The sequence below is a fragment of the Pinus tabuliformis genome, chromosome 9 (assembly GCF_031772625.1).
Source record: "Pinus tabuliformis cultivar Carrire ecotype Pingquan chromosome 9, CPIR1, whole genome shotgun sequence".
NCBI classification, from domain to species: domain Eukaryota; kingdom Viridiplantae; phylum Streptophyta; class Pinopsida; order Pinales; family Pinaceae; genus Pinus; species Pinus tabuliformis.
Genome location: NC_142307.1, coordinates 1,597,636,460 through 1,597,664,044, shown reverse-complemented (window position 1 = coordinate 1,597,664,044; position 27,585 = coordinate 1,597,636,460). Strand labels below are relative to the sequence as shown.

Genomic DNA, 27,585 nt, shown 5'->3' with positions numbered 1-27,585 from the left:
AAGAGACACAACCTACAACAAATCCGTTGTAATATCCTTTGTTTTCTCTCACAGTCTCACCTCTCTGTTTCTCACTCACAGAATACACATCTATTTCACAGCCTCAAATACAATACCCTCATACAAAGAGAGGGGTTTCCTTCTAGGGCAAAAAACCCTAAACTAAACATAAGTTCTACTGTCAGATCATTCGCCTAATGAACGGCCCAGATTGACTAGAAATTACTATACTTTTACAAGGCAATTTTACATTTGTTTTTAGCTTCGGGGGCGCTGCCCCCGAGCCCCCGACGGGGGACCGCTGGCCCCCAAACCCCCCAGCTGGGGGGGATTGGCCCCCCCGCACCCCCCTGCGTGGAGAGGTGTACAAACTTTCTAGGGTATACATCCGACTGAAACAAATACCTCTGAACAATCATGCTCCACACACAACAAACTATTACCTTATCAGGCTAATACCAACATGCTTCCTGCAACTACTCACATATGTCAACCATATGTTCCAAATATCAAGACAATCATATCTATCAATTTGAAATCAACATTTAGTAGGACTAATAGTCATGTCATAATCCATAGTCAACTCATAGTCATTAGACATAGTGCTACAACTATCACCTACTTACACGCAAGTACATATCAACTGTCTCGACACATATGTACAATCATCTTAAAACAATATCATTTCTTCATGCATCCCTATAGACGCATACCCATATCATGTAATTAATCAAACATTCAAGCAAGCTATGAACGCACCATGTCAGATAAATAAACTAGACGACATAATAGGCATCAAGCACTCAAACACCAAATAGATGACATAATCAACGATGAATCACCGGGTATATTGCATAAGAAAACTCATACCTTAGTGTATTTCAGGGGAGTTTATCTTATCTACACAATCAATCTAGGTTAGCACAATACAACTTCACAACATATCCACTCAAACATAAATCATGATATCCATAACTGTAACTAACTAACATGTTCACATCATAAGCTCATAAGCATTTTTCATTCATGCATAACAATCACATATGTATGATCAGTATAGATTAGTACAACAACATATCACAAATATGTCATCTCATACCTGAATATCACAACCATAACCATCTGCATAGGTCAAACTAGGTTAACACAATACATATAACATCAAGATCTTCAATGCAATGAACATAACCATCACGCATATGACCAATCCAAATTATAACATCAAGATCTCAATGAAATAACCGTAATCACTGAGTTAATAGCATATAACAACAATAAGATATATATCATGATCATAAAAAACATATAACCTAATCATCAAGTTGTCTAACATAAAACAACAATAGCAATGCATACAACCACAGGTTACCATCATTCTTGACTATCTGACTCACGTGCATATGATTATGCTAATAAACCATCATCTATCATGTGTGTAACCATAACATCAAAATACATGTACATAAACCTAATGTTTATAACCCTAATGCATATAACAATCTTTAACCTACATACCTGCATGCCCAACATACAAACCTATATGACGACATGCTCTTGCCCCAAAGTCCAATGTTGCAACTTTGCTTTGATGATCTGTATCTTATGCTCTATCTCAACTAATGCATTAGCGTCATAACATACCAATATCACCCTGATGACCTAAATTGCATACCATGACTTCAAAAGGCATGTTTGACCTACTATCCATGCATAATTATAATCAAGACCATACATGCATAACAACTACATATAGATATTAACACATGATTACCAAACCATATACACATCATTCTAGCTAAATTCCAGTCATCAATGCATGACCATATCAACCAAAAAAACCATGACCTCATGCATGACACAACCATTACTCCATTGTACACATTGCCACATGCAACCATTAGCTTGCATAAGCAATTCCTAATCAACTACACAAACGCATGAACACATGTAGTCAAGCATAAGTGATCAATTATTGTAACCAACCTACAAGGCTGATACATGTAATCAAACATACAAGAATGCAACCTAACATACAAGGATGTAATCAAGTGACATACAACAACATATAAGTGACATATAACAATATGTAGCCAGTCATATACTCATGATTATGCATTCCACAAAATAAAAATCAAGTTCATGACAACATTATACAACACTGATCAACATTATGAAATGCAACAACCACATGGAATCAAAGTGTAAGAGACACATATGCAACTAACATGGATGCATGACCAACACATTCACCCAAGGAGAGTGCAACCATTCTATCATACCACTTTGTAACACCCTCCTCCCACATCTACCCAAGTAACGAACCAGCCGAGGAAAACATGCAACGAGAGGCCCCTATGATATGATTCGACCTCCTAAGTCACTTTAAGGAAGTGGAACCGATGGAAACACACCATATAGACATTCAACATCAGCTTCAAGACCCTCAAGAACCAATCCAACACTTCATAAAACTTGCCCTTGGGTCCCACTGAACTTAACCCCCAGTCGCTATCATGTTATAGGCATGACAATGTCCAGAAACCCAAAGTTGCTCTCACAGGCTTGCCTTTCAGCATCCAGAGGCTCATGTTTCCAAATCTATGCCAGCGTCCCCAGGATTTGAGCCACTTTTTCAGGCCTAGAGCCCAAGTCATTGCCCAGAATGGAATGATGACTTAAGACCAGTAAAAGAACAGGGAAACAATGATGCAAAATCAATAAGTTAAACAATACCTTAATCATACCCCTACTAGCCATGATAGGAAATTCATCAACATGTTGCAAGCATGTAATCTATAGGTGTAACCAAAAGAATTACACATAGGGATCTTGTACTTATATGAGAATCACTAAGGATCGTTTCTCCCTCATGTCATTTTTTGTGTTACCATATATTAGACCGTAGATACATAATCCATTCATTTAAAAGTAAAAACACGTTGAGAGTCATATGTATCTACTATCATGGAAGATACATATAACCAACATAATAGGGACAGAAATATCATAAACAAATTATCCATAAAATCCACATATACATCAATACATTTACACATGAAAACCAAGGGAATGAATGTCTCATTAATGAATGCAATAAACCAACCAGATATGGGACTACCATGTTCCACCCGACCATAGAATGGATGAGCCAAATCTCTCTTCATCCATTCACCCTTGTGCCATATTCCAAGCATGAATGTGGGACTCATAGAACACACCAAAAGAACACAATAAGCATGGATGCCACATGGTTTTCCACCTACATCATGACGAATTTGAGTGTCTCCTAGTCTCTCAAACTTTATCATAATCCACAGTCCAACCCAGGGATCACTAGGGCCTACACCAAGACACACTCTCCAGGATTTACCGTACATCCCATATTGGGACTATTAGGCCCAATGGAGAGAAATCCACCTCTTGGCTTTACTGTATATCCTACCATTCCCTGGCAAGGATTCGTAGGCCCAACGACACACATAATCCTGGCTTTACCGCAACCCATGTTCTAGCTTAGGGGCTACTAGGCCAGTGGCTTTACTGTGATCCACAGTCCAGTTCAGAGCCACTAGGCCACGTGTTTGTCATTTCGAAGATCCACCCCACTCAGCTTTGAATCCATCTAGCCATCCCACATTAACCGAAGTCTGAGAACCCATCTCATCAAAGCTATCAGGAAATGGCAAGGCTAGGCTAAAGAAAAATGTTACACCTATAAAAACCATTCCATGATAGAAAAGAACCACATGCAATACCATGCATGCAAAATCTAGCAAGGAAAATACACGTGAAAGTTCATACCTGCAATGAAGCTTGTTGTAGCTACTTGATCCTGCCTTTCCATGCTTGTTCCTTCCTTCTTCTTTCCTTCTTTGCCTTTCTTGATCCCATGCATAACCATAGCAAAATCTTGACCCAAGGACTTACATTGACTAAGCTTTCCAACTGATCCTCGGAAGCCTTTTTATCAATGATGCCTCTATTTTCTTCACTTTGCATTAATTTCCTTCATTTTCCTCCTCACATGCAACCTATGACCTTTCACTTTCCTTTTCTCCTAATTTCCTTTATTTTCATAAATAAATGTGCCAAAAATTCCATTTTCCTTTCCAAAGCCTTAGTCATGTCCTTTGCAAATTTCCCTAGCCATAAAAAACTGAATCAACACCCACTAGGATGTTTCCCCCACCATTTAGCTTGACATGCATGTCCCATCATCGTGGCCTTATATATTTTACATGGATTTTTAACCAGGGTTGTTACATTTTTCATGTGCCAAATTGGACTGGTTAACTTCAATGTGCGACGTGGCACCTACAGGTTAGTCCACATCGACTGCCAGTATATGCCACATGGAGCGCTTGGAGGGTGACATATGGCTCCCTTTGGTTGGTGCCACATGGTGCTCTCTTGATGGCACGACATCATACCACATGGCATGCATGGTGGGCACCATGCAACACTGCTTGGTTGGGTCATGTGGCCTCTCTCGGTGGTGCCACAAGGCAATGTCACTGCCTCTTTTTTGCCTGTTTACACAAAAATTCGGATGAGTATAACTGTTTCATACATACTAGGATTGAGGTGTCGTTTTCATCGTGGAATCGTCTCAATGAGATATTTGACTTGGTGCTGAGTTTGCTGACATTTGAGGACTTCAAATTTTGAACCTTTTTGGATCCTCCTGGATCACTTGGTCCATTTCCAAGCCATCTCTTAAGAGGGTGTATGCTTCAATGTTCTTGACTTATACATATGATAGAATGAGATATAAGAGAAATAAGCTAGTCGATGCATGAGTTGTTGTGATATAGGTAGAAGAGTGTAATTCCTCATAATGGATTTTCCTTTTATCTAGTTGATGACCACCTGTAAGTCCCCATAAATATGGATTTCATTTATTTTCTGAAGGAAATCTATATGAAGAAGGAGCTTTAGAGAAAAAAGTATTGCAAAGTTGTTTGTTGTTGGCCTATTATTAAATACGAATTTAGTGAAAATGTTTTTGTTCAAGAAGATGACTCCTCCTTCCCCTCCCATATAACGTGATGAATTTGTTATACCATAAAAAATCCCATGGATGGTCCTTTTTTATCACAGTGTCAGATGCATAAATAAGAGTGGATTGTTGAGGGGAGTAGGCATATTGTTTTGAAGAGCTAGGCTATTTAGAACCATTTTTAAGAAATAATTCCCCTGATTGTCAAAGATGGATTTATTTCTTTCTATCCAAATCCCCCAAGCTACAATTATGGAAAGGCCTTTGTGTTGTGTCTTATGTTTAGCAACTAACCAAGATTTTAAGCAGTCCTTTATAGAATCTCCTTTCCAGTTGTATGATGTTCATTCCACAAGGGCTTCACTCAATGAACCTTTGACATATCACATGCGTTCGTGGCATACTAAAAAATACCCTTAATTTGACTACATATTGGAAAATACCTTTGAAAGTTGCATTATTTAACCCCCTACCAATGTGAACCCAATACACCTTCCTAATTTAAAATACCCCTACTTTCACTATATATTGTAGGTATCCATTTTTTCATTAACATTTTTTATACCCCTTTATATTTTTTCATTAATTTTGAACTCCATTTTTTATACCTACCAATGTAAAAACCCTTGATCCCATATATATCTCCCAATATGAATGCACGTGGTATGGTATTGCTTCCCTAGTGAAGCCCCCATGGGTCATTCACAAGCTTGAATTCCATGCCATACTACTTACACAAATAGATAAGTGATGAATAAGTGCACAATGGATTCCCAAGCTATTATGTATAACTGGATTTTTTTGGGCCATTGAAAGACCTCTTTTGGAGTGTATACCAAGTTGGTGCCTTGTTTTGTAGAACAAGCTACATGAATAGTTTTGTTTTTGAAGGGTTGTTTAACTTCCATAATAATTTTCCCCGCCAAGGAGATTCCAGGCGTATAGAGTTTTGAGCCTCGAGAAGGTAGTCAACTATATAAATATATATGTATGTATGATTCATATATTGCTATAATTAAGAAGCATAACAACATAAATAATAATTTAAAATAAAGTTATAATTTAGTTAATTTGTGTGTTTTTCCTAAATCTTGGAAATGTGAGATATATTATGAAGTGTCTTGATATGTACTATGGATGGTTGCACTAGTTTAACCATCAAGCATCATATTACCATTTTATAAAGTTTTTTTTTTTTTTTTGAAATTATGTTCTACCTCTTTGTGATTATATTGGTCAATAGTTATTTAAATTTGTGAGGGAAGAATGTCATTTTGTTTACAATTTTTTGTATTATATTTTAAGTTAGTTATAATATTTCTTTATATCATGTATTTTTTTCTCTTGGAAAAAGTTGTAATTTTCATTAATGAGGAAAATTACATTTTGCAGATGCTAGTGGCATATACTGTACTATGGGCTAGAAGCCTATCATGTTGAGTATTCAAAATAGAAAGAGGTGTACTCCACGCAGGGAGACACTGCTTTGAGCTGTGATTTTCAATATGATTTATGTACTTACTCTATGCAGAGAGTATCAAAAAATAATTGTCATGTGTAGAACTGCTTGATAAAAAGCTTCATATAATATTTATATAAAGACAACAAAAAATATATAACAAAATATTTTATGTCCAGCTCCCATTGAACTTTACTATTCTAATATTTCTATAAAAGGTCTATGATAATATTGATGAAAGTTTCCATCAGTTTGCTCTAGTATGCTCCAAGTTCCTATAGGCCTGTGTGCTACTTCCTTGGATAGTAGATCGACAACGATGTTCCGCTCCCTGTATATATGTTGACAAGTAAATGTGTCAAATAAATTTATGAGTCTGAATATTTCTTCCATGATGTGTCTCAGAGAAAAAGCATGACAAATTGTAGCTTTGTTTATCCAATTGCATATAGTTTTTGAATCTCCAAATAGCTATAAGTTTCTGCATTGTTTTTCCAAAGCAAAATGAATGGTGTATTTTCTTGCTGAAAGCTCGGCAAAAATGTTCATTCCTCTGCTCAAACCCATTTGTATTTTGTAAAAATGGTTTGTTGTGATATGAAGGACAAATCCTCCCCCACATCCAATGTCTTGAGCTAAGCCATCAAAGTATGCCCAAGGGTGAGATTGGTCTATGCTATCAGGTATGATATACCTGGGATTGGGATTTTTTTTCCTTCTCTAGAATCTGTTGGTAGTCTGCTAGGATTTGTGCAATGATGGTCGGCCAGTGGGGGGGAGAATTTTGAAAGATAATTCTGTTCCAGGCAATCCATATGGCCTAGCAAGTAAGTAAAGGGATGTTTTTTGTTTTTTCCAAGGATACAGTGGACCACCAACCCTCCCAAGCTTCCTGAATAGTTGTTCCCTGCCACATAGGGAGCGAGGGTATATGAGAATGAATAGTATTCCATAGCTCCTTTGTGCATGGGCAAGTAAGAAAGAGATGATTCCTAGATTCATTGTCGACTTTGCAAAGGCCGCACCAAAAGGGTCCATGAAAAGATCTCTTGATCAAATTTTCTCCTGTTGGGATTTTGTGACACAGAATGGTCCACATGAGGAGCCTAGACCTGGGGGGTGCTTTTAGTTTCCATATACTTCTCCACCACGGTTCACACTGCGGTGGTTTCAGTGAGTTCATAAGAGTTATGTATCCCTCCTTAGGTGAGTATCTTCCATGCTTCGCATGTGCCCAAATTAGCTCATCCTCCCCTTCTTGTATCCTGATATGGGATTTTGTGAGTGCCTCCATGTACTCTTTCCAGTGTTGTTGCCATTGTCGAGGGATCTGTAGTGTCCTCCCAGATTTCCATGCTTGTTGCAAAAATGTAGAGCGATCATTGTTTGCTATTTGGCTAAGGTGAGAGATCCCTCTAGAAGTGAGGTATGTTCTGAGCTCCTATGGGAGTCTGTGAGCATTCCCACATCCAATCCAGGGGTCCATCCCTATTTTAACAGCTTCTCCTAACATTATTCTCCATGTGAGTCCATCCCTGATAAGGGGCATAGCTTGTAGGACTGCTTTCCATATGTTAGATTTTCCAACTTGTGTCCATTGAGGTTGTCGAATCCAGTCCATAAGATTTAAAGGTGCTATGTATTTAGATGTTGCCACCTTAGTCCACAGGCTATGCGATGTGACTAGCTGCCACCCTAGTTTGGCCGCCATGGCTTTGGAGAAAGAGTCTAGTCTTTTGATACCCCATCCTCCCCATTTCTTTGGGAGTGCCAAAGAGTCCCAATTGGACCAGGCGAAGATCCTTCTGGGTTGATTCCCTCTCCACAGGAATCTGCAACATAGGTTTTTAATTCTGGCCAGTATTCCTTTAGGAATCCATGCTAAAGACATCCAATATACTGGAGTTGCTTCCAGCACTGCTTTTATGAGTATCAGTCTTCCTGCTCTTGATAAATATTTTAGGTACCAGATGTTTAGCCTTTTCTCCAATTTGGTTATGAGCCAGATCCAATCAACATTCTTATAACCATGTGGCTTTAATATATAACCCAAATATTTTAGTCCCTCATCCAGTTGCAGTAGGTTATAGGGGAATCTTCTCAGGGCATACTGAATCTCGTATGGTGTGCATCCTATAGTTGTTATAGAGGATTTTTCATTATTAACCAACATGCCAGTGGCTGCTAGGAATATAGTGAAGGAATTGAGGAGTGCAGTCACATCTACTATACTCCCATTTAGGAAAAGTAGCACATCATCCACAAATAGCATGTGTCTTAATGTGCATCCTTTAAAGATGCGGATCCCCCTTAGTCTACCTCTTCGATGTTCCTCCTTTATCAAACAACTGAGACCTTCCATGATGAGTAAGAAGAGGAGTGGGGACAGTGGGCATCCTTTCCTAAGGCCTCTTTCGGAGTGGAAGAAAGAAGAGACTGCACCATTTACGAGAACGTTGAATGTTACATTAGTGATACAGCTCATAATCCATCTTATGAATTCATATGGGAAACCCAAGTGCGTTAAGAGCATTCTGATGTATAGCCAGTTGACTCTATCAAAGGCTTTTGAGAGGTCAATTTTCAGGACCATACCCTTTAGCTTGTGGGTCTGGATAGAATGTAGCATATCTTGTGCCATTCTGACCGCTTCATTTATTTGTCTATTCTGTAAAAATGCAAATTGTTCAGTTGAGATATGGTTTGATAAGATTGGCCGGAGTCGATTTGTTATAATCTTGGAGATGATCTTGTAGATAAAGTTACATAAGGAGATGGGTCGGAAATCATAAGGATGTGGGATTGTCCGATTTGCTTCTCAATCTCCAGCTCTCTTCTCTATCCTTAAGAATATGGTTTCTCTTAGCCAAAAGAGAGGTTATCTGCTCTTTTTGCTCAGGGGAGGAGAAGATCCCCTCATGGTCATTTTCATACTTCTCAATGGCTTCTTCAGTTTGTTTGAGAGTATGGTCTTCTTGCTATCTCTTCTTATGAACCCACTGCTTTGAGAGGCTCTTGAGTTCTTTTAGGTTTTTTGCAAATCCTTCCGATATAGTCCTTTCTGCCACTGGGGGATGAGTCCTCCAGTAATTTGTTACTAGTTGGATATATTCAGCGTCCCTCAACCATGCTGCATTAAATTTGAAAGGATCTTTTGGTTTGTTCATACCTCCTCTGATTTCCAAATAAATCGGCCTATGTTCTGATATTCCGCCAGAGCCCACCCACTGTCTATATCCCTACCCCAAGGTTAGCATCTGCTCCTTAATAAGGAATCTATCTAGTCTTCTAGAGAGACTGTCTGCTCCTGATCTGTTGTTTCTCCAAGTGGGCAATATTTTAGGGAAGGGGATATCTATGAGATTATGATCCTCCAGATTTGCCTCAAAAAATATGAGAGGATATCCCTTTGGGCATTGTGTCCCCATGATTCTGCAACGCCGATGGAGAATTTTAAACCCCCCCCCTGCCCGAGAATGATATTGTCCTTTTGAAGGATGTGTGAGTTTAGGAGCTGCTCCAATATTCCTCCCTGTTGTGACAAGGACCATAAATGTTGATGATCCTGAGCTCAATATCAAGCTCTAAGGAATTTATGTCAGCTCCTAGGTGGCCCAGACTCCCACACGCATTAGAGATTCTGATAGATCAATTTTTTACCCCCAACGCAAGCCCCCCTGACCTCCCTGATGCATCCAGGGAATGGAATGTCCATCTAGGTAGCCAGGATTCCAGGAGGTGGGTAATGACACAACCCTGGCATAGGGTTTCTTGAAGAAAACATATATCAATGGGTTCTACTGAGAGCAATCTCCTCATGGCTAATTTTTTGGCAAGGCTAGCCAACCCTTTACAATTGAAAGAGAGAAATTTCATGGAGGAGGGGGTTCTTGGGTATTCGCTGCTCTAAGTACCCAATCGATGGCATGTTGTTTGCCCGCAACTATCTCTTCCCCAGCTTGTAGCTTAGCTTTGGATAGGGAGGAGGGTCTGCCTCTAGTCGTCTTTAGAGGAGGGGGAGAGGTGATGAGGCCGATACCCAGAGAGTCAGGGGCCTGAGAGCGAAACCTGGCTCTGGTGGGGTATCTGAAAGGTGGAGGGCTGGAATGAGTGGGAGGAACAAGTAATTGGGAATTTGGGGGAGGTTTATCAGGGAAAGATGGCTGAGTGCAGGAGATGGTGGGGGAGGGGGGTTTGATAGGGCAATCCACAGCCTTGGGAGGGTTGAAGGTGTGAGAAAAGGACTGAACTGAAAAGAATTGTTCATAACTAGTTTCAATGCAGTGCATAGATACATTAGAGTAAACAGAGGAGGAGTTTGCAGTCGACATACCCGTAGAGAAAGTAGCCTCAGCAGCCGCCCTTGCTCTGGTTAGAGGAGGAGAGGGTGCTCTGATGGGTGCCTTTCCCCGCTTCTTTCTAGACACCTTTGTGGGCATAGGTAATGCTTCAGAGTGTGCCAAATTTGCTACCTCTTCCCCCCTAGAGGGCTACCCTAAGTTTGTGCATTTTTCTACAATGTATCCTTCCCATTATCCCCGATACTTTCCTTCTTGTTCAACGAACAATATTTGTACAGGTGTCCCACTTTGTGGCAACGTCTGCATTGGAAAGGGACACCTTCGTAGTCTAGGGTTTGCTTTCGAGAGAAGGTTTTCCACTGTAAGGTGATGTGCTCCTGAAGACCACCTTGAGTATTCAGTTGAACGAGAATCATGGCATATGCCATCATGCCTGAAGCCAGATATGATCTGTCGTGATCGAGGTAGGTTCCCAGAGAGTTGTCGGTGCGGCAGAATATATCCTCTAACCAGAATTGTAGGGGCAGTCCTAGTATCCGAACCCATATAGGTTCAACTCCTATATGTTCTTTTTCTGGGTCAAAAATAGCGTTCCATCGTCGGAGAAGAACTGGAGCATGCTCGAAATGCTAGAAGGACGAAAGGACCTAGTTTGTGTGCTCGGCTCTGGCAAAGCGTAGAGCAAACTATCGTCTGACAAAGGTTTGAACAATTGGGAGGTACACCAGGCACTAGCCCCATACCTCCGAGGCCCACATCTTAAGCCTAGCAGCTATGTAGCTACGGCCGTGAATTATTCCAACCAGAACCCAGTCTGCCATGTCCATGGTGTCACCCCACTGAATGTCCTCCCCGAGTCTGAGGATAATGTCTTCTCTTCTAACCTTGAAGCACTTCCTTTTTTTCCCCTACACGATGGCTCTTCAAGGTCCTTCGAATTTTCCACTAGCTGGTTGGGGTTTGGATCAAGGTTTTCACGATAGGGATGTTCAACGCTGGAATCGATTTCGAGAGAGGGGGAACCACCGCGTAACTACCCGATGGAGGCGCCTTAGGTTCCGAAACTTGTGGGTTTCCCTGGGTCGGGATGTGGGTTCTCAGAGGGTTGGTTGAAGATTCACCGGGGTGGGATGAGAGGGGGGTTTGAGAGCTAGCCGCCTCAGGATTAGGGTGGAGGCAGGCGGAAACAAAGGTTGTAGTCGAGGGTGACTGCGGCAGCGAGGGAGGAAACGGCCAGATCGGAGGAGGCTCTGAGAAAGTTACTGTGGAGCAGGAAGGTCCTGAGATGGAAGGAAGACCCGTAATGGTAGCCAACAGGTCACAACAAAAGGGAAGGAGTTCGTTTGCAACGGGGCGAGGGGTTTGCCAGATATTGACATTCTCCAACGGGTCTTCCGAATAGTCTACTAGGTCAAGCTCCATACCTGTTCCAAGGTGATCTCCGCCAGCTGCCTCTAGGACCATCGTAACCGTCGCCGCGGGGAGGGTATCAGAATGCGGTGGGAATGCAGTGAACGGGGAGGAGACAGTAAACAACGATGTTACAGAGAGGCTCAGCGAGTTACGAGTGACTGAAACTACTGCGGGTATTGTAGCCAGAGGGAGAACGATGATGATAGCTAGCAGGTAGGTAGGGTGAGTAGGGTGCAGTTGTGGTAGCCGTCTACAGAATATCCCTAACCCTTTTCAAACAGCCTCCGCAGCACCATCTTCCCTTCTACTCTGATGTCCCTCTCCATTCAACACTTAGTTATTTTCATCCCTGATACAATTTTAATATTTTTTTATATCATATATTATGTTAATAATTATTTTATTTGTTTATTTTGGGCATTGTCTAAGTATCCTATGTTTTGAAGTTGCAAAACAATTTATGGTGAGATTACGATATTTTTGTTGGAATTAATTTTTATATTAGTTTATAATAAGTCATATTGTAAAATTGACAAATTAATTTTTGAGTTATTAGAGATGGTTGAGATATTCTCTCAACCTCTCCTTATAAATTAGGAATAAGTTAGATCTGATAACAAATTAGAAACTTTATATGGTAAGGTGAATGTAAGGTGGGTGTGTGTGTGTGTTTGTATCCATACATATAAGTGAAAGTTTGAGGTGTTTATTAATATGAAGTATGCTTTCTTATTTTTTGCCATCTTCGTATCAAAGCTTCCTCCCTATAGTAATATTCCTCCTAATGTGCTTTAGGACGAGGAAAATGAAGCAAATTCTTCAATAAATAAACTCGATGATTCGTATTGTTGTATGTGCAGGATTATGATCATTACTAACGTTGGGCCAACAAAGCCCCTAAATCTTCACAACTTCAATTCATTGTTTGATTGTAAAAATTTCAATTATTTGTAGACCCTAAGGATTAAATTCCATTCTTCATACATGCTCTGGTGCACCTCACACACTTTTGAACATGAATTGCTACTTTATCATTATTACTGGCCTAGAATTTGGAGTGGTGGATTGTATTGTGGGTTTTTAAGGTTGGACATGAATTCATGGTGATATGGATTCCATAATAGTGACACCAGTGAGGAGTAGTTGTTGACTAATTTCTACATAGGCTTGTGTGAAGCATGGACCTACCATGGTCAGCGTAATTTGAAAAATCAGAATGATGCAGTTGAAGCATTTTCAATTGCAGAGGAGGCAATGATAATTGCATAAAATCACATTAGTGTTAAAGTTTTAAAATTTATTTTCTGTGTGGTTTTGAATTCTTTTTCTTTGATCATGGAGTTCACAGTTGTAGAAAAATTCAACGGCCTCAATTTTCATACATGAAAAGTAAAAGTACAAATGCAGTTGGTGAATAAAAAATTGTGGAGTATAGTGAAAGGCATAGAGTAACCCTTACAAATGTCAAACAATTAGTTGAATGGGAAAGTAGAGATGACAAAGCTAAGTCCATTATCCAAATTTCTCTTTCAAATTCACAATTACATCAATTTAATATCACAAAAGAATCTAAAGAAACATCAGAGCAATTGAATCAATTGTTTGGTGTAAAAGCTGTAAATGCAAAATTGTTTTTTAAAATTCTAATTGTTTAGACTTCAAATGAATAATGAGACATCAATGTCTAGTCATATAAATAATTTGAAGACACTTATAAGGCAGAGGGAAAAAGTTAGTGTTAAGGTAGAAGTTGAAGATGCAAAAGCAATTTTGTTAAATAGTCTACCTTTAAGCTTTAACAACACTATCTTTACTTAAAGTTAGATGTCCTCAAAAAGATTAGATGAGATGATAGAAAAACTTTTGTTAAAGGAAAAGCAGCTAAATGCAAGGGATGTAGAAGGTGGTTCTCAAACAAAAGTTGTGTTATTTACAAACAAAAGCACGAAAAAGAAAAATGCAAATAAGGGTGAATTTGAATGCTACTATTGCAAAAAATTTGGCCTTACAAAGTGGAATTGCAAAAGCTATGTTGATGATGTTTTAAAAGGGAAGTTAAAAGAATCAACAAATATAGCCATTGATGAATATTCATTGGATTTTGACACTAATAATGAGTTCGATGAAGGAATGGAACTTCTCAAACTTTTAATATGAATAGTTCATTTAAAAGATCAATATGGATGGTTGTCTAGTTAGTTTGGAAGTTATGAATCTTGAGAAGGATCCCTCATTAGTTGTAGAGACTTGCATGTGGATTATAGTCTACTAATAAGTTTATGCAACAACATGTGGATGTTATTTAGTAAATGAATTCGGGAGATCTGTGATACAGGAGTTTAGGGGTTGAACTCAAATTCAACTTGCCAGCTACATCTTTATGAGCGTAATGAGACAACTTGATGGAGCTCAACCTGGGCTAGGAACTGTAAGCCTTCTAAAGAGTTTTTTATTATGTTTTTTTTTGTGTATCTATGATTTCAACAAGCTTTTATTTTTCATAATGTAAGTATTAAGAAGGGGCGTTGGAATTAATACTTACATTAATGTAATAAGTCAGATTCTATAAGTGATAAATTAGTTTGTGAGTTGTTAGAGATGGTTGAGATATTATCTCAACCTCTCCTTCTAAATTAGGAAAAAGTTACTCTTTAACAAACTAAAAACTATATATAGTAAAGTTATAGCTGACTATGAGGTGGGATGGTGTGTGTGTGTGTAAAAGTTTGAGAGATTTATTAATATTAAGTGTGCTTCCTATTATATTTCCATCTATTTTGTTGTTTAATATGTGTTTTTGAATGCCTAAACGTATTAAACGCTTTGAAAAATCATTGGGGTGCTAAGTTTATGCATAGTTCACAACTCAAACTTTTGATTCCAACAAATCTTTTCTAGATTCCACTTAAATTTGATGAGAAACTCCGCAATGTAGAGTAATTAAACAATTACTTTATTTTGTATTTGGGAAATAAGATCACAGAGATATAAGTTTAGGAAACATAATTATAGGCTTGCTAGTTTAAAACTAGACCAACTATTTCAATACACTTATCCATATACTAATGATATTAATACTAAGATTGCTTTAACTTCACTCACGTCAATTTCATATTTCTATACAAATTGCCTAGTTTAAAACTAGACCAATTATCTCAATACACTTATCGACGTACTAATGACATTAATACTAGAATCGCTTTAACTTCACTTAGCTCAATTTCATATTTCTATACAAATTTAGCAAAAAAAAATTTAATTATTTTAATCTAATTACTAGTTGGGCTGATAAGAGTTTTTTATCCATCCATTTTTGTGGACAGAAGATATGTTCATTATATTTTTTTGTATGATTCATCATATTAGGTAAATGAGTCTAAGTAAGATTAAGCATCAATATAAATTTTTAAGAATTTTTAAATCTATAATATAATATAATATAATATAATATAATATATATATATATATATATATATATATTTGATTTTTATATTTTCTATTTATATATAAAAATTATATATTTAATTTAATTTATGGTTAACATTATAGTATTTATTTTGATTACGCAGCATGTTTTTTTGTACTCTCTAAAATCACTTTCCAACAACTATACACACATTTCGATGCAGTACACTCAACCATCACAAAACTAATGTGAACAGAATCATTGGTCGATGTATTAAACAAAAGTCGTAGAAAAAGGAAGAATGGACATTTCAATAGGAACCGTTATCTAATATTCTAGAATGTGATCTAATATTACGTGATAATGTGAATTTCGATATGTAATAAGTTTGCTTTAATGTGGATAAGGATATGTAATTAATCTGTTTATTAAAGTTATGATAAAGATATATAAGCTTTAATTTATATTAAATTAAAATTTATATTTTTTTTATGAATTAATTATATAAATTATTGAAAAATTAAAAGGTATTAATAAAATTTGTGTTTAGTTTTAATATGATGAAAAATAAATTGGGGAGGAGCTGCTTGTAAAATAGGTGCAGTTGAGGGATTAAACGTGCGAGAGAAAAGAAGGGAGAAAATTGAATAGTAGATTAATTATTAAAAAGAAAGGAGAAAAATGAATAGTAGATTAATTATTAATCAAGTGCGCCGCTTAGTTTAAATATAGTTAAATTAGAGTAAAAAAATTGAATTCAAGTTAGTGTTAAGGTTTAGAATTCGATTAATATAGATTCTACATATTGCTAAAGTCTTGATGTATACAATTAAAGAGCAAGACCGACCAATCTCCTATAATATGTTCACTCTAGCAAGAAGATTTTATTTGGTGTGTGGGAATTTTTTGCATACTTATTTCCACACCTTAGGATTGTTTTGATCTATACAATTAAAGAGCAAGACCAACCCTGATTTCAATGCGAGTGCAAACATAGCTTTAAAAAACTATAATATGTTCACCCTAGCAAGAAGATTTTGTTTTGGTGTGTGGGAAATTTTTGCATACTTATTTCCACACCTCAAGATTGTTTTTCCAACCCCTCGAGCCAAGAAATGAAGACATGGCAAGTTGAGGCCAATTAGCGATCAAGGTTCCAACTTCCATTATTAGGTTTATGATACCACCGGCGCTTAGTGGACAAAAAAAAAGTTTCCCCATTTTCCATATTGTAATATATCTTTGTTAAAGAAGCAAAGACAACTTCATAGGACAAAAGAATATTATTTAAAAATTATTTGACTCGAAAGCAATTACATTATATAAAGATTGCATTCTCAAATTCAAATATGCATTTAATGTTGCATTGAATATATAATTATAATTGCATTTACATTTAAATTAGAATGGCATATTCTCACATTTTTTTAAAACACAGTGGTTAATCATATTGATAAAATACAGTGGAATTAAATAAAACAACATCAAAGAATGATATTTTTTTTAAATAATGTTTCTAATCATAATAATAAAATAGGTCTTGGCTATATGTATCAGGATAGATGCCAATAAATTTGTGGTGTTCTCCAAATTTATTTCATGATTTTTATGTTTCTAAATTCACCATGCTAATGATATCAGGGTCGAAAATACCAACAACATTTAATGCCCCTACTCCATAATAGGAATATTCAAATGTTAAAGGTTGAAGTTTGGTGCATATAAGATGCATCTCTTCCCATGATTAAATGTTGCCTCATTAATAAAATGTACAACTTGCAGCATCAAAACTTAATTGTTATGATAAAGATAACCACAGAAATACAAAAAGAAATTATTGTAAAATAAGACTATAGCCAATGAAAATAGAGAAAAATAAAATAAGATATTTTAAAAAATAAATATATTTTTTCTTTATAAAGTTAACTTTGCAAAGTGTTATATGATTTTTAGTCAAATAACAAAGTAATTCATATTCCTACGGCACGATAATAATATTTAAAATATTTTTTAAAACTTTAAAGTTATTATAATAATACATCTGACATGAATTTAATATTATTGGATAAGAATTTAATATTATTGGATAAGAATTTAATATAAAAATTAATTTGGATAAGAAGAACAATAATTATTATTTTTAATTATCCTAAATAAATTGAATTAAATGTTTTTATATATTAATTAATTAATTTTACATATTATTTATGTAAATATTTTTAAATTTCAATAATAAAAAATGGGTTTGTATCCGGTCAAAGCTCTAAAAATCCTCCCGACCGGTTAAAGAGACCGAAGCAATGGGGCACAGAGTATGGTAGGGTTCTAGAAGCCCACATGCAAATCTGAGAATAAAGTCCACATACTGACAGGTTAGGTTAGGGTTCTAGATGCCTGACCAGCACAAAACGAAATGCATAATCTCTTCTACATTTGGTGGTCCTTCCTTACCCAAAAATTCGTCGATGCCGATGCCATCACTTGCTCTTTATTATTAATCATATACTAAACACGCGCAAAATTACCAAACTTTCAGTTCACACCGGTCAGTATGGACACAGACCATTATGGACACAGCCAAGACGACGTACTAAAAAGTTAATGCTTTTAGACACCTCATCGATGACGTGCGCACACACAGATCCTTGTTGCTATAAACTCAGATAGCAAGGACGACACAAATTATAGTGGCAAGCAGGGGTTAAATTTGACGGGTGACCCTACTCGTCAAGGAATTTTTTTATGACGTTTTTATTTTTAAACTACCCATCATATGACTTTTAAAATTTATTTGTACAAGTTTCATCTAATTTCAAATTGTACAATAAAAGAACAATAGTTGTGAAATAATTTTCAAACCAAAAACATGAAATAAGAATCTCATCAACTAATTTATCTGGAAAGTTTTCCAAGTCGCTGTGATGTTGAAAATATGTTAGAAAACATATAAATAATTAGGAAAACTAAATATATTATCAAAATGAAAAACTTGGAATTCTTAATTATAAACCCATATCTCTACCATAATCATTCATGAGGATTTGGAAAACCCAAACAATATATTGAGGTTTTGAAAACCCAAATACTAACCTGACCATAACTAAATATAAGATTCTGTTATATCCTATAATTACTTAAGATAGAGACATTGATCAAAATTAAAATTATGCCCACACATGAAGAAATGTCTTGAAGACCCATGAAAACCTACTCTAAGAATGAGAGAGGGATAACTTGAGTATAATTGGTTATTTGGTCAAACCATCTTTGACCATTGCAAGCCTGGTATTATGTCGAAAAGGGTTTCTTCGACGATAAAAGCCCTCAATAGAAACCCTATATCAAAAATGCAAAAGAAAACCCTCACATTATTATTATTGGAAAACCTTGATAGAATGTTACAGGGAGATAATTATTTTAACTAAAATTCTAATGTATCAATTCTGGACATGCGTACTTGCGGTGAGAAAGGTATGAGAGGGAGCAGATGCACTCTAAATTTCTTTAAAGAATTAAACCTTAAGCAATTGTTGCCTCGGCAAGAGATTTTTGACAGAACCCGTAAAAGAATATAATGAATAAGGGATTCTATTGTAGATATTCCTTGTAGATATTCCTTCAAGGATATGTAAAACCCAAAGAATGTAGGCAAACTTCTATTCCTTCAATCAAATGATAAGTCAAATGTGAAACTAAAAACGCCTCAACAGAAATAGTTAACAGAGAAACCATGAATTACTTGAAGCCTGCGGCTTGAAAGGTTACGGATGATAAAGTTCGAGTAGACTTGACGTGGGTACAAACAATGCTTTCGTAGTACCAAAAAGAAAATTATATGCAACTTAAACAATTATTTATGTAATGGATACATTGTGATGGGGCAACGATGGTTCAAGTCTCATTTTCTTTCAAAATATATATAAAGAAAAATTATAAAAAAAAAATTAAAACTTTTAATTTTTATACATGCCCGTCAATATGACGGTTTTGAAAATGAATGGCAAGTTCCGCATGACGTGGAGGTTCAAAAATAAAACGTATTTTACGGGTAAAAATGCAAAATACGTCCATACGGGCGTCAAATTTAACCCCTGGTGGCAAGCATTTCAGGAGGAGGCGGAGGAAACTGTTGTTGGAAGTGAAAAGGCATTTACGATTTGTAGAAGCATATAGTCCTTTAATTCGTGCACAAACAGAAATGGGAAGCATAACGGCGGAGGCAGAATTGGAGAGGATGAGGGTATCCACCTGCATAGTGGGGAGCGGACCTGCGGCGCACACGGCGGCCATATACACAGCACGGGCGGAGCTGAAGCCCATTCTCTTCGAAGGATGGATGGCCAACGGAATCGCCCCCGGCGGCCAACTCACGACCACAACTGACGTGGAAAATTTCCCAGGCTTCCCGCAGGGGATAATGGGGATGGACTTGACAGAAAAACTCAAGGAGCAGAGTCTCCGTTTCGGGACGCGCGTTTATACGGAAACAGTTGTTCGCCTCGATTTGTCTGTGAGGCCATTCAGGCTTTACACGGACACCAAGCAGGTGGACGCCGATACCGTCATCATCGCCACGGGGGCAGTGGCCAAGCGCCTGGATTTTCCGGGGGCCGGCGATGGAGAAGACGGGTTCTGGAACAAGGGCATCTCTGCCTGCGCTGTCTGCGATGGTGCCGCCCCCATCTTCCGCAACCGGCCACTGGCGGTGATCGGCGGCGGAGACTCGGCCATGGAGGAGGCGAATTTCTTGAGCAAGTACGGTAGCAAAGTTTATATCATTCACAGGCGGGATGCGTTCAGGGCGAGCAAGATCATGCAGAAGAGGGCGCTGGATAACCCCAAGATCGAGGTCATATGGAATACGGAGGTCCTCAAAGCTTTTGGGAACGAGAGAGGATTGCTCAGTGGGCTCAATTTGCGGAACGCGGTGACCGGTGAGGAGTGGGTGTTGGAAGTGTCGGGGTTGTTCTTTGCAATCGGGCATGAACCAGCCACCAAGTTTCTGGAGGGGCAACTGGAGTTGGATTCGGACGGTTACATTGTGACAAAGCCTGGAACCACCCAGACGAGTCTTCCGGGGATTTTCGCCGCCGGAGATGCTCAGGACAAGAAATGGCGCCAAGCCATCACTGCTGCTGGTACAGGTATGTACAATGTATATGTCTGCAATGCGATCTGGTGTTAATTTCTATGTGTTGTATTAATTTTAGGGAAATTTTTATTTCAAGTTTGCCGCAGGGCTGCTGTTTGGTGGAGACAATTGTGTTTTGTCTGTGTCTAATTATGCTTTTTTGTTTCTTTCCCATCCTGGATTGATTTGAGAGAATGGCCCATCATTTATGAAAGATGTAATTTTCTAACGTATTTTGAATTTCGATTTACTGTGCAGGGTGTATGGCAGCACTGGAAGCTGAGCACTTTTTACAAGAGATAGCGCCGGTAGAGGAGGAGGATCCTGAGAGAGATAGCGGCACGGGAGGACACTGAGAATTCCCGGCCTGCTGTTTGAGGATGTGAGAGCAGCGTTTTAAATAAATGTTAATTATTAATTTAGATATTCAAACCATCTGCAAAATGACATCAAATGTCCCATTTTTTTCCCAAACTTTGACTTTGACTTTGACTTGAGAATAGGCGATGGGTCCACTTGTTGTATTATGTTATTTCATTAATTCAAAAAATGATTGGAATCATTAGACCACTGTAGAGAGTTCGATATTAGAAGAAGTAGACTGAATTGAATGATTTAACACTTCAATCATTATTTAATGTTTTAAAAAATAAATTATATTCATTATTTAATGTTTTAAAAATAAATTCTATTCATTATTTAATGTTTTAAAAATAAATTATATTAAAATTTTGAAAGAATGGTCAACAGTTTATGCATTTTTAAAGATGTAAACTGGAGTGAATGATTTAACACTTCGATTATTATTTGTATATTAAAATTTTAAAGAAATTAAACTGGAGTGAATGATTTAACACTTCGATTATTATTTGTATATTAAAATTTTGAAGAAATTATTATCAGTGAATGTATTTTTGAAAATGTAAATTGAAAATAAATGTCTTTCAAAATAATTACATTATTGGAATTATATTATTAAAATTTGATTGGTATTTGAAATTAATTAATGTGATTCATTTTTAAAGCAAAGATAAACCACACTAAATATATATAATATATATATACTTGATTTCAGTATTGTAACATTTTTCACAATTATCTTTAATGGAAAGCTTTATTTTGAAGGGATGGAATAAAGGCCTTTGAGATTATGAGCGAGTTTCGAAGCTCCAATTTGGGGGAGTTTCGACGCTCCAATTTGTGACAATTTTGGTGGGTCCCAAAGTATACACGTAAACGGATGATGATTTTAAAGACTTATACACGTCCTAAAGATGAAAAAAAAAAACATTTAAGATGCTAGGCGCATGCCCAAGGGAGAGAGGGGGAGCTTTTATACATTTAAATTTTAAAATAAAATAATTATTGTTTTATATATATATAATAAATCTTTTTATGCTATTATAAATAATTATGGTTGAAATTTATACAGCATAGGCGTATGTATTTCCACCCTCTAATGTTGAATCCACGTTGACATTTATTTTCTATGAATTTGGAGGGCCTCGATTGAGGCTGCGGCATCGGGACCATGCTTCGTTTGAATGACATGTCCACCACTGCAGCATCGGGACCATGAAGCGATGGAATTAAAAAAATTGCGGGGCAATAAAAAATGAAGTTAACCCGTGCGCGAATGTCGAGCGAACACCGTCGCCACGAACACGTGGAAGTGGCACGATTAATTTAACATGGGAGCGAGCCGATTAATTTAATGTTAATTTTTAATATATAGTTTAATTTAATTCAACATAGTTCATTTAATTTAGTAACATTATTAAATTATTGTAACATTAAACATAAATATAAACATAAACATTTAATTTAGTATTGTTTAACATGAAACATTAGAGATAAACTTTTTAACATTAAATATGAAATCAATTAAACATAAACGTTAAACATGAATATTTAAATATATAAATATAACATAAAATCAATTAACCGTAAACATTTAAACATTATACACATATTAACATTTAAGATTCTAACCTTTTTAATATTTTAAAAAGTTAACGTTTTAACATTAAATATGAAATCAATTAAACATAAACATTAAATTAAAACATTTTCATTTTTAAACATATAAATATAATCAATAAAATTAAAGATTAAATATAATCTTAAAGGTTAAACAAACATTAAACAAATGCTAAATATAATATTAAGTTATATTTTTAAGACATTTTAATATTTAATATTGAAAAATGAATATTATAAAATTCAAAGTTGAATACGTTAATATATTAATGTGGTTGAAAAAAATAAAATTAAGGAATATTTAAAATCCATGTGAAAAATGAAATATAAATGAGAAATTATATTGAAATAGAATATGAAATTTTCAACTCAATGTTAAAAAATGAATGTTAGGCAGGGATGCTGGAGCGGGAGGGTTGCTAGTAAACCTCGAAGAAAAGACTAAATTAAAGTTAGGATAGGGACTTGGTAATGCCACAAACAATCAAGCAAAAGCTCTCTCTTGGGTAAGGATTAAAAATCAACATCTATAAGGGTATCAAGAACCTGATAATTGTTGGTGACTCTATGGTGATAATCCAAAAATATTTTTGTCTCGACAAACACGAGAACCTCATGGAAACAAAACCCTCACCGACCATTATAAGGATAATGTATCTCTTAAAGAAGATTGAAAATTTTAAAAATTTCCATGTAAACCATGCCAATAAACAAGCAATGAATGTGCAAGCCCACATCATGGCAGAGTTAGAGCAAGGCTCTTTACGTATCAACAACATATTTGAAATATGTTATATCTCATAATACGGTATAAAAATACAAGACCAGTGCAGTACAACTGAAATATGGGTCTAAAGAAGCATAATTATGTAGTTACTATGGACAACATATTAATGGCTTTTTGCAGTGAATTGGGAGAACGAGTGGTTGGTAGGAAGTTAATGCACAAGTGTGATCATCAGAGTTCAGAGGCCATGAATCATGACAGGTGGGATTTCAGTCCTTGGTCATTTTTATAGTTATTTAATATGGTTCCATTTGAGGGTTGGGTAAGTACCATCACAATTGCTCTAGGCAGGTTTCGACAGTGATGGAGATGGATGGTAGTTGTTTTGCCATGATGCAAAGTCGATGCTCATTTATGGAGGATAAGATATGAAGGAATGTTTGGATGAACCAGGGTATTATTATAGCAGTTGGTTGAGGCAGATAAACCAAAGGATATTGTCAGTACAGGGGAAAATTGCCAAGAAAATGGCCTCAACAAGTAATGGAAGTCGCAGTGACACGACAGAGTCTGGGCGTAGTGGGAACATAGGGGACATTGTTGATAGCTCCTACAAGCAAGTAATCAAGGAAATAGTGAAATAAATCAATGAAAACATGGCAGTCTTGTATGCCCAACTATTGGGTCTTGGTAAGGACATGGAATTGCTTCAGAAAACCATGGAAAGTATCACTGGAGACATCTTGAACCTTGGCCATAAGGTTGAAAACATTGAATTTAAAGTCGTGACAACCACTGTGGGTGTGTAAAAAGAAATCTTTGGATTTAGAGATGCCTTTGTTCCTCATGTTGAAGGTGTTGAGGGCGTTGCAATTCAGGACCTGGATCTTGGGGGTGGTTGAGTTAAAGAAATGGTGATGCCTCCTGATGAGGCTCTAGGAGAAGTGGACCTTGGAAGCAGCAGGTAGCAGTTGTCTTTTTCCAGTTTACATATATATTTTTGTCGAACAACAGAGTATGGTGGAGTCTTTTGGAAGGTTTATAATATAAACTATGTAAAAAATTCATATGTAAATAACATGGGTAGCACTAGGGTCCTTATTCTGGTTAAAATGCTGAACAATATTAAGAGCTTGCTTTCCATGAATGTATGGGATCTGGCTCGTTTCTAGTTTTATTAATGAAAAAACTACCCGTTTTATTTAAAAAAAATGAATGTTAGAAAATATGTAGATTGTTGAAATATTAATTATGAAGTAAATGTTAAACAAATAATGCAGATATTTGAAAAAATATTCTCTACTTAATTAAAAATAAAAAACAGAAAAATCAAAGAAAAGGCATTTTGAACCATCAAAATCTTTGGAATGTATAAAAAAAAAAGTTATATATGATTTGATTTGAAATATGCATTTCAGTTTACTTATATAAATGAAATGGATGGAACAAAAGGAATATGAAGTGTCCGCGAAATGATGGAAGAGTGGGTAACTTGAAGGTAGAGATGAAAAAATGGAAAAGAAACGGGCGTTGGGAAGGGGGAAAGCTAGTGGCCGCCAGTAGTGAGCCATGGTTGTAAGCTCTTTGTTGTCGGACTGGTCCTTTAGATGCATTGCGTCTCGTTACAAGGATTTTCCAGAACAATTTTTTTTTGGGTGGCGAGCTGAAGGGAATTGGAAAGGACACCAACTGCATTGCTTACAACTATATTGGGGTGTTGTCGCTATTCGATGACATCTTTTCTAATGTTTTTCATAGGCCGAGTTGGTCCAATGTTCTGGCTCTTATTTTTTGGGTCGGTTGGGATATGTTCGTGAAACAACGGAGGGATTTGTTTCACTTTGTTGGTTGGAGCGGTTTGGCTCGAGGTTTCCGCTAGCGAGGAGTAGATAAAGGTTACCAAGTTTACATGTGGACGAGGTTTGGGCGCGTTTCTTGTGGGTCTTGCATTCGTCTGTGTTGGAGGTAAGGCGTTGTTCCTTACCATAGAAAACAATGATTATTCAATAGGTAAACAATTTCATGCTAAAAGGGTATCATACAAAATTTAATGTGAATTGGAACCGTAGAAATGATAATTATTTTGTTTTATGTGCTCATATTTTTTTTGTAATTTATTTAGTGTAAAATAAAATTATTATTTATTTGTAAATTACTAATTATATATACCGTACACGATTTTCCCGTATTTGTGCATGTCATTACATCGATTTCCTCTTCTTTTTACTGCAAAGTAACATCTCTACCCTCTCCTCACAATGTCTTGTCTTAAAAGTTTAAGCATTTGTACATTCAAAATAATATTGAATTTCAAATAGATCAATTTTATCCCAAGTTGGCTACCTATCTGGACATTCTAATTTCCTCGAGATCTTTCGAATTCGGCCTTTGGCTCTATATCACTTATCCTTCAATAAATGTTCTACATCTCTTTTCGAGAATAGGGAGGACGAATCTATGCCACTGAAGTGACAATTGCAGGATTTTTAACCAAAGGTGGTGATCTTTCCTGACCCATAACAAGCAGGTAGATACTACGGGTGTACAAAGCATACAGACGAACTTAACAAGCTGAAGCCCGAAAGGGTACAAAGAACGACATTATCTAAGATCCAATTTTGACTAACAAAATCAATAATAATGAGGGAAAAAAAATATATCAAACATAACCTTTATATTTTGTGTCGCAGATAACATTGTTAAAAATAAAACCTTGCCTTATGGTAATGAAAGATACATCCCCAAATATTTGTGACTTCAATTCATAATCATAAAAGATAGTTAAAACAACATGGAGCCATTCACTTTGAATCACTTCGAATCAAAATCAAAAGAAAAATCTAACAAAAACAAATAAATTCATACAACACTATGACAATCAAAATGAAAATACATAATAAAGGTATTTGCCCAACAACAACCATTGAAAGGACATTAGTGCAAACCATGAAAATACATAGATTTACGAGGTTAAATTGATAGGGGTGACAATGTGGCATTGTAATCTATTAAAACAATACATAAAAACATCGAGCTAGATATTTGCAATTGAGTGCACATAATTTTCTTCTCAAGTTTTACATGGTAGGGAATGTAAACCTGCAGGTAAACAGGTAATTGAAGTAAAATTGGAGGTAAACAAGTAGTTGAAGTGAAACTGAAGGTAAACAAGTAGTTGAAGTGAAACTGAAACTGAAGGTAAACAAGTAATTGAAGTCTGTAAAATGAAATTGCGATGAAATAATTGAAGTGAAATCGCATTGAAATAATTGGCAAATTCGCTCATTGGCTTCGTAATTGATTTGGTAAACAATCACGAGTGAGAGTAAAAAAGGATCCAATATTCAAGATAACCTTTTTACAAACCAACTAGGGTATACAAAAGATTATGGCATATAATTTTGGATGTAGTGAAATAAATACCAAAGAAATTTGAAGTGTGCATTTTTATTTAATTGAAATTAATTAAAAAATTGGTTCATTTGAACGAAATATGAGGGTCAGAACCCCAGCCAAGGCGAGAAGATTGACAAGTAGGGTTGAGACCATTTTTTGCTCTTCAGAAAAAAAACTGTTTATTAACTAAAGGTGGTCGGTTTCATTTATTTATGTGGCCGAGAATGGAAGTTAGCATTGAGAATTGTAGTTGACAAAAAATAAAATCCCCATAAATAACGAACAAAAATATTCAGGGTAAATATGGAAAATTTTCAAACATGCTCAAACTAGGTTGCACAAATTAACACAAGTGGGAAGAGAGACTTGAATATCAAACAAGTAAACAATTGCATGGTAAAAATATATCATACAAAATTCAATGTAAATTGCAACTGTAGTAATCGATAGTTATTTTTTTGATGTGCTCATATTATATTTGTAATTCATTTTGTATAATTTTTATTTAATTGAAAATTAATTAAAAAATTATGTTCGTGTCAACGGAATTGAGGGTTATAACCCCATCCAAGCTGAGTAAATCAAAATCTAGGATTCAGACCTTCTTTTTCTCTTCATTTTTTTTTATTAACCAAAGGTAGTCGCTTTGTGTTATGTGGCTGAGAATGGAAATTAGCATTCAGAAAAAATAGTTAGGAGAGTGAATGGAACTTTTTGAAGTAATAGAACAATTAACCTTATCGAGAGAACAAATAACAGTATGCAACAGTTAA

The 27,585-nt window shown here is 36.2% G+C and overlaps 1 protein-coding gene across 1 annotated transcript; it reads left to right on the top strand.

The window, feature by feature from the left end:
- The first annotated feature begins 19,691 nt into the window (after positions 1-19,691).
- On the top strand, positions 19,692-21,238 carry LOC149154850 (thioredoxin reductase 1, mitochondrial-like). Its single transcript, XM_089439119.1, has 2 exons — positions 19,692-20,722; positions 20,968-21,238. The coding sequence occupies exons 1-2, from the start codon at positions 19,777-19,779 to the stop codon at positions 21,063-21,065; spliced, it is 1,044 nt and encodes a 347-aa protein (XP_089295245.1). The 5' UTR covers positions 19,692-19,776; the 3' UTR covers positions 21,066-21,238.
- The last annotated feature ends 6,347 nt before the right edge of the window (positions 21,239-27,585 follow it).

What these genes read in the sequence shown, in the direction of transcription:
- LOC149154850 (XM_089439119.1), top strand. Translation starts at nt 19,777, where the DNA reads ATGGGAAGCATAACGGCGGAGGCAGAATTGGAGAGGATGAGGGTATCC. An exon ending in CATCACTGCTGCTGGTACAG is followed by an intron (nt 20,723 to 20,967) that starts GTATGTACAATG and finishes TTTACTGTGCAG; the next exon opens with GGTGTATGGCAGCACTGGAA.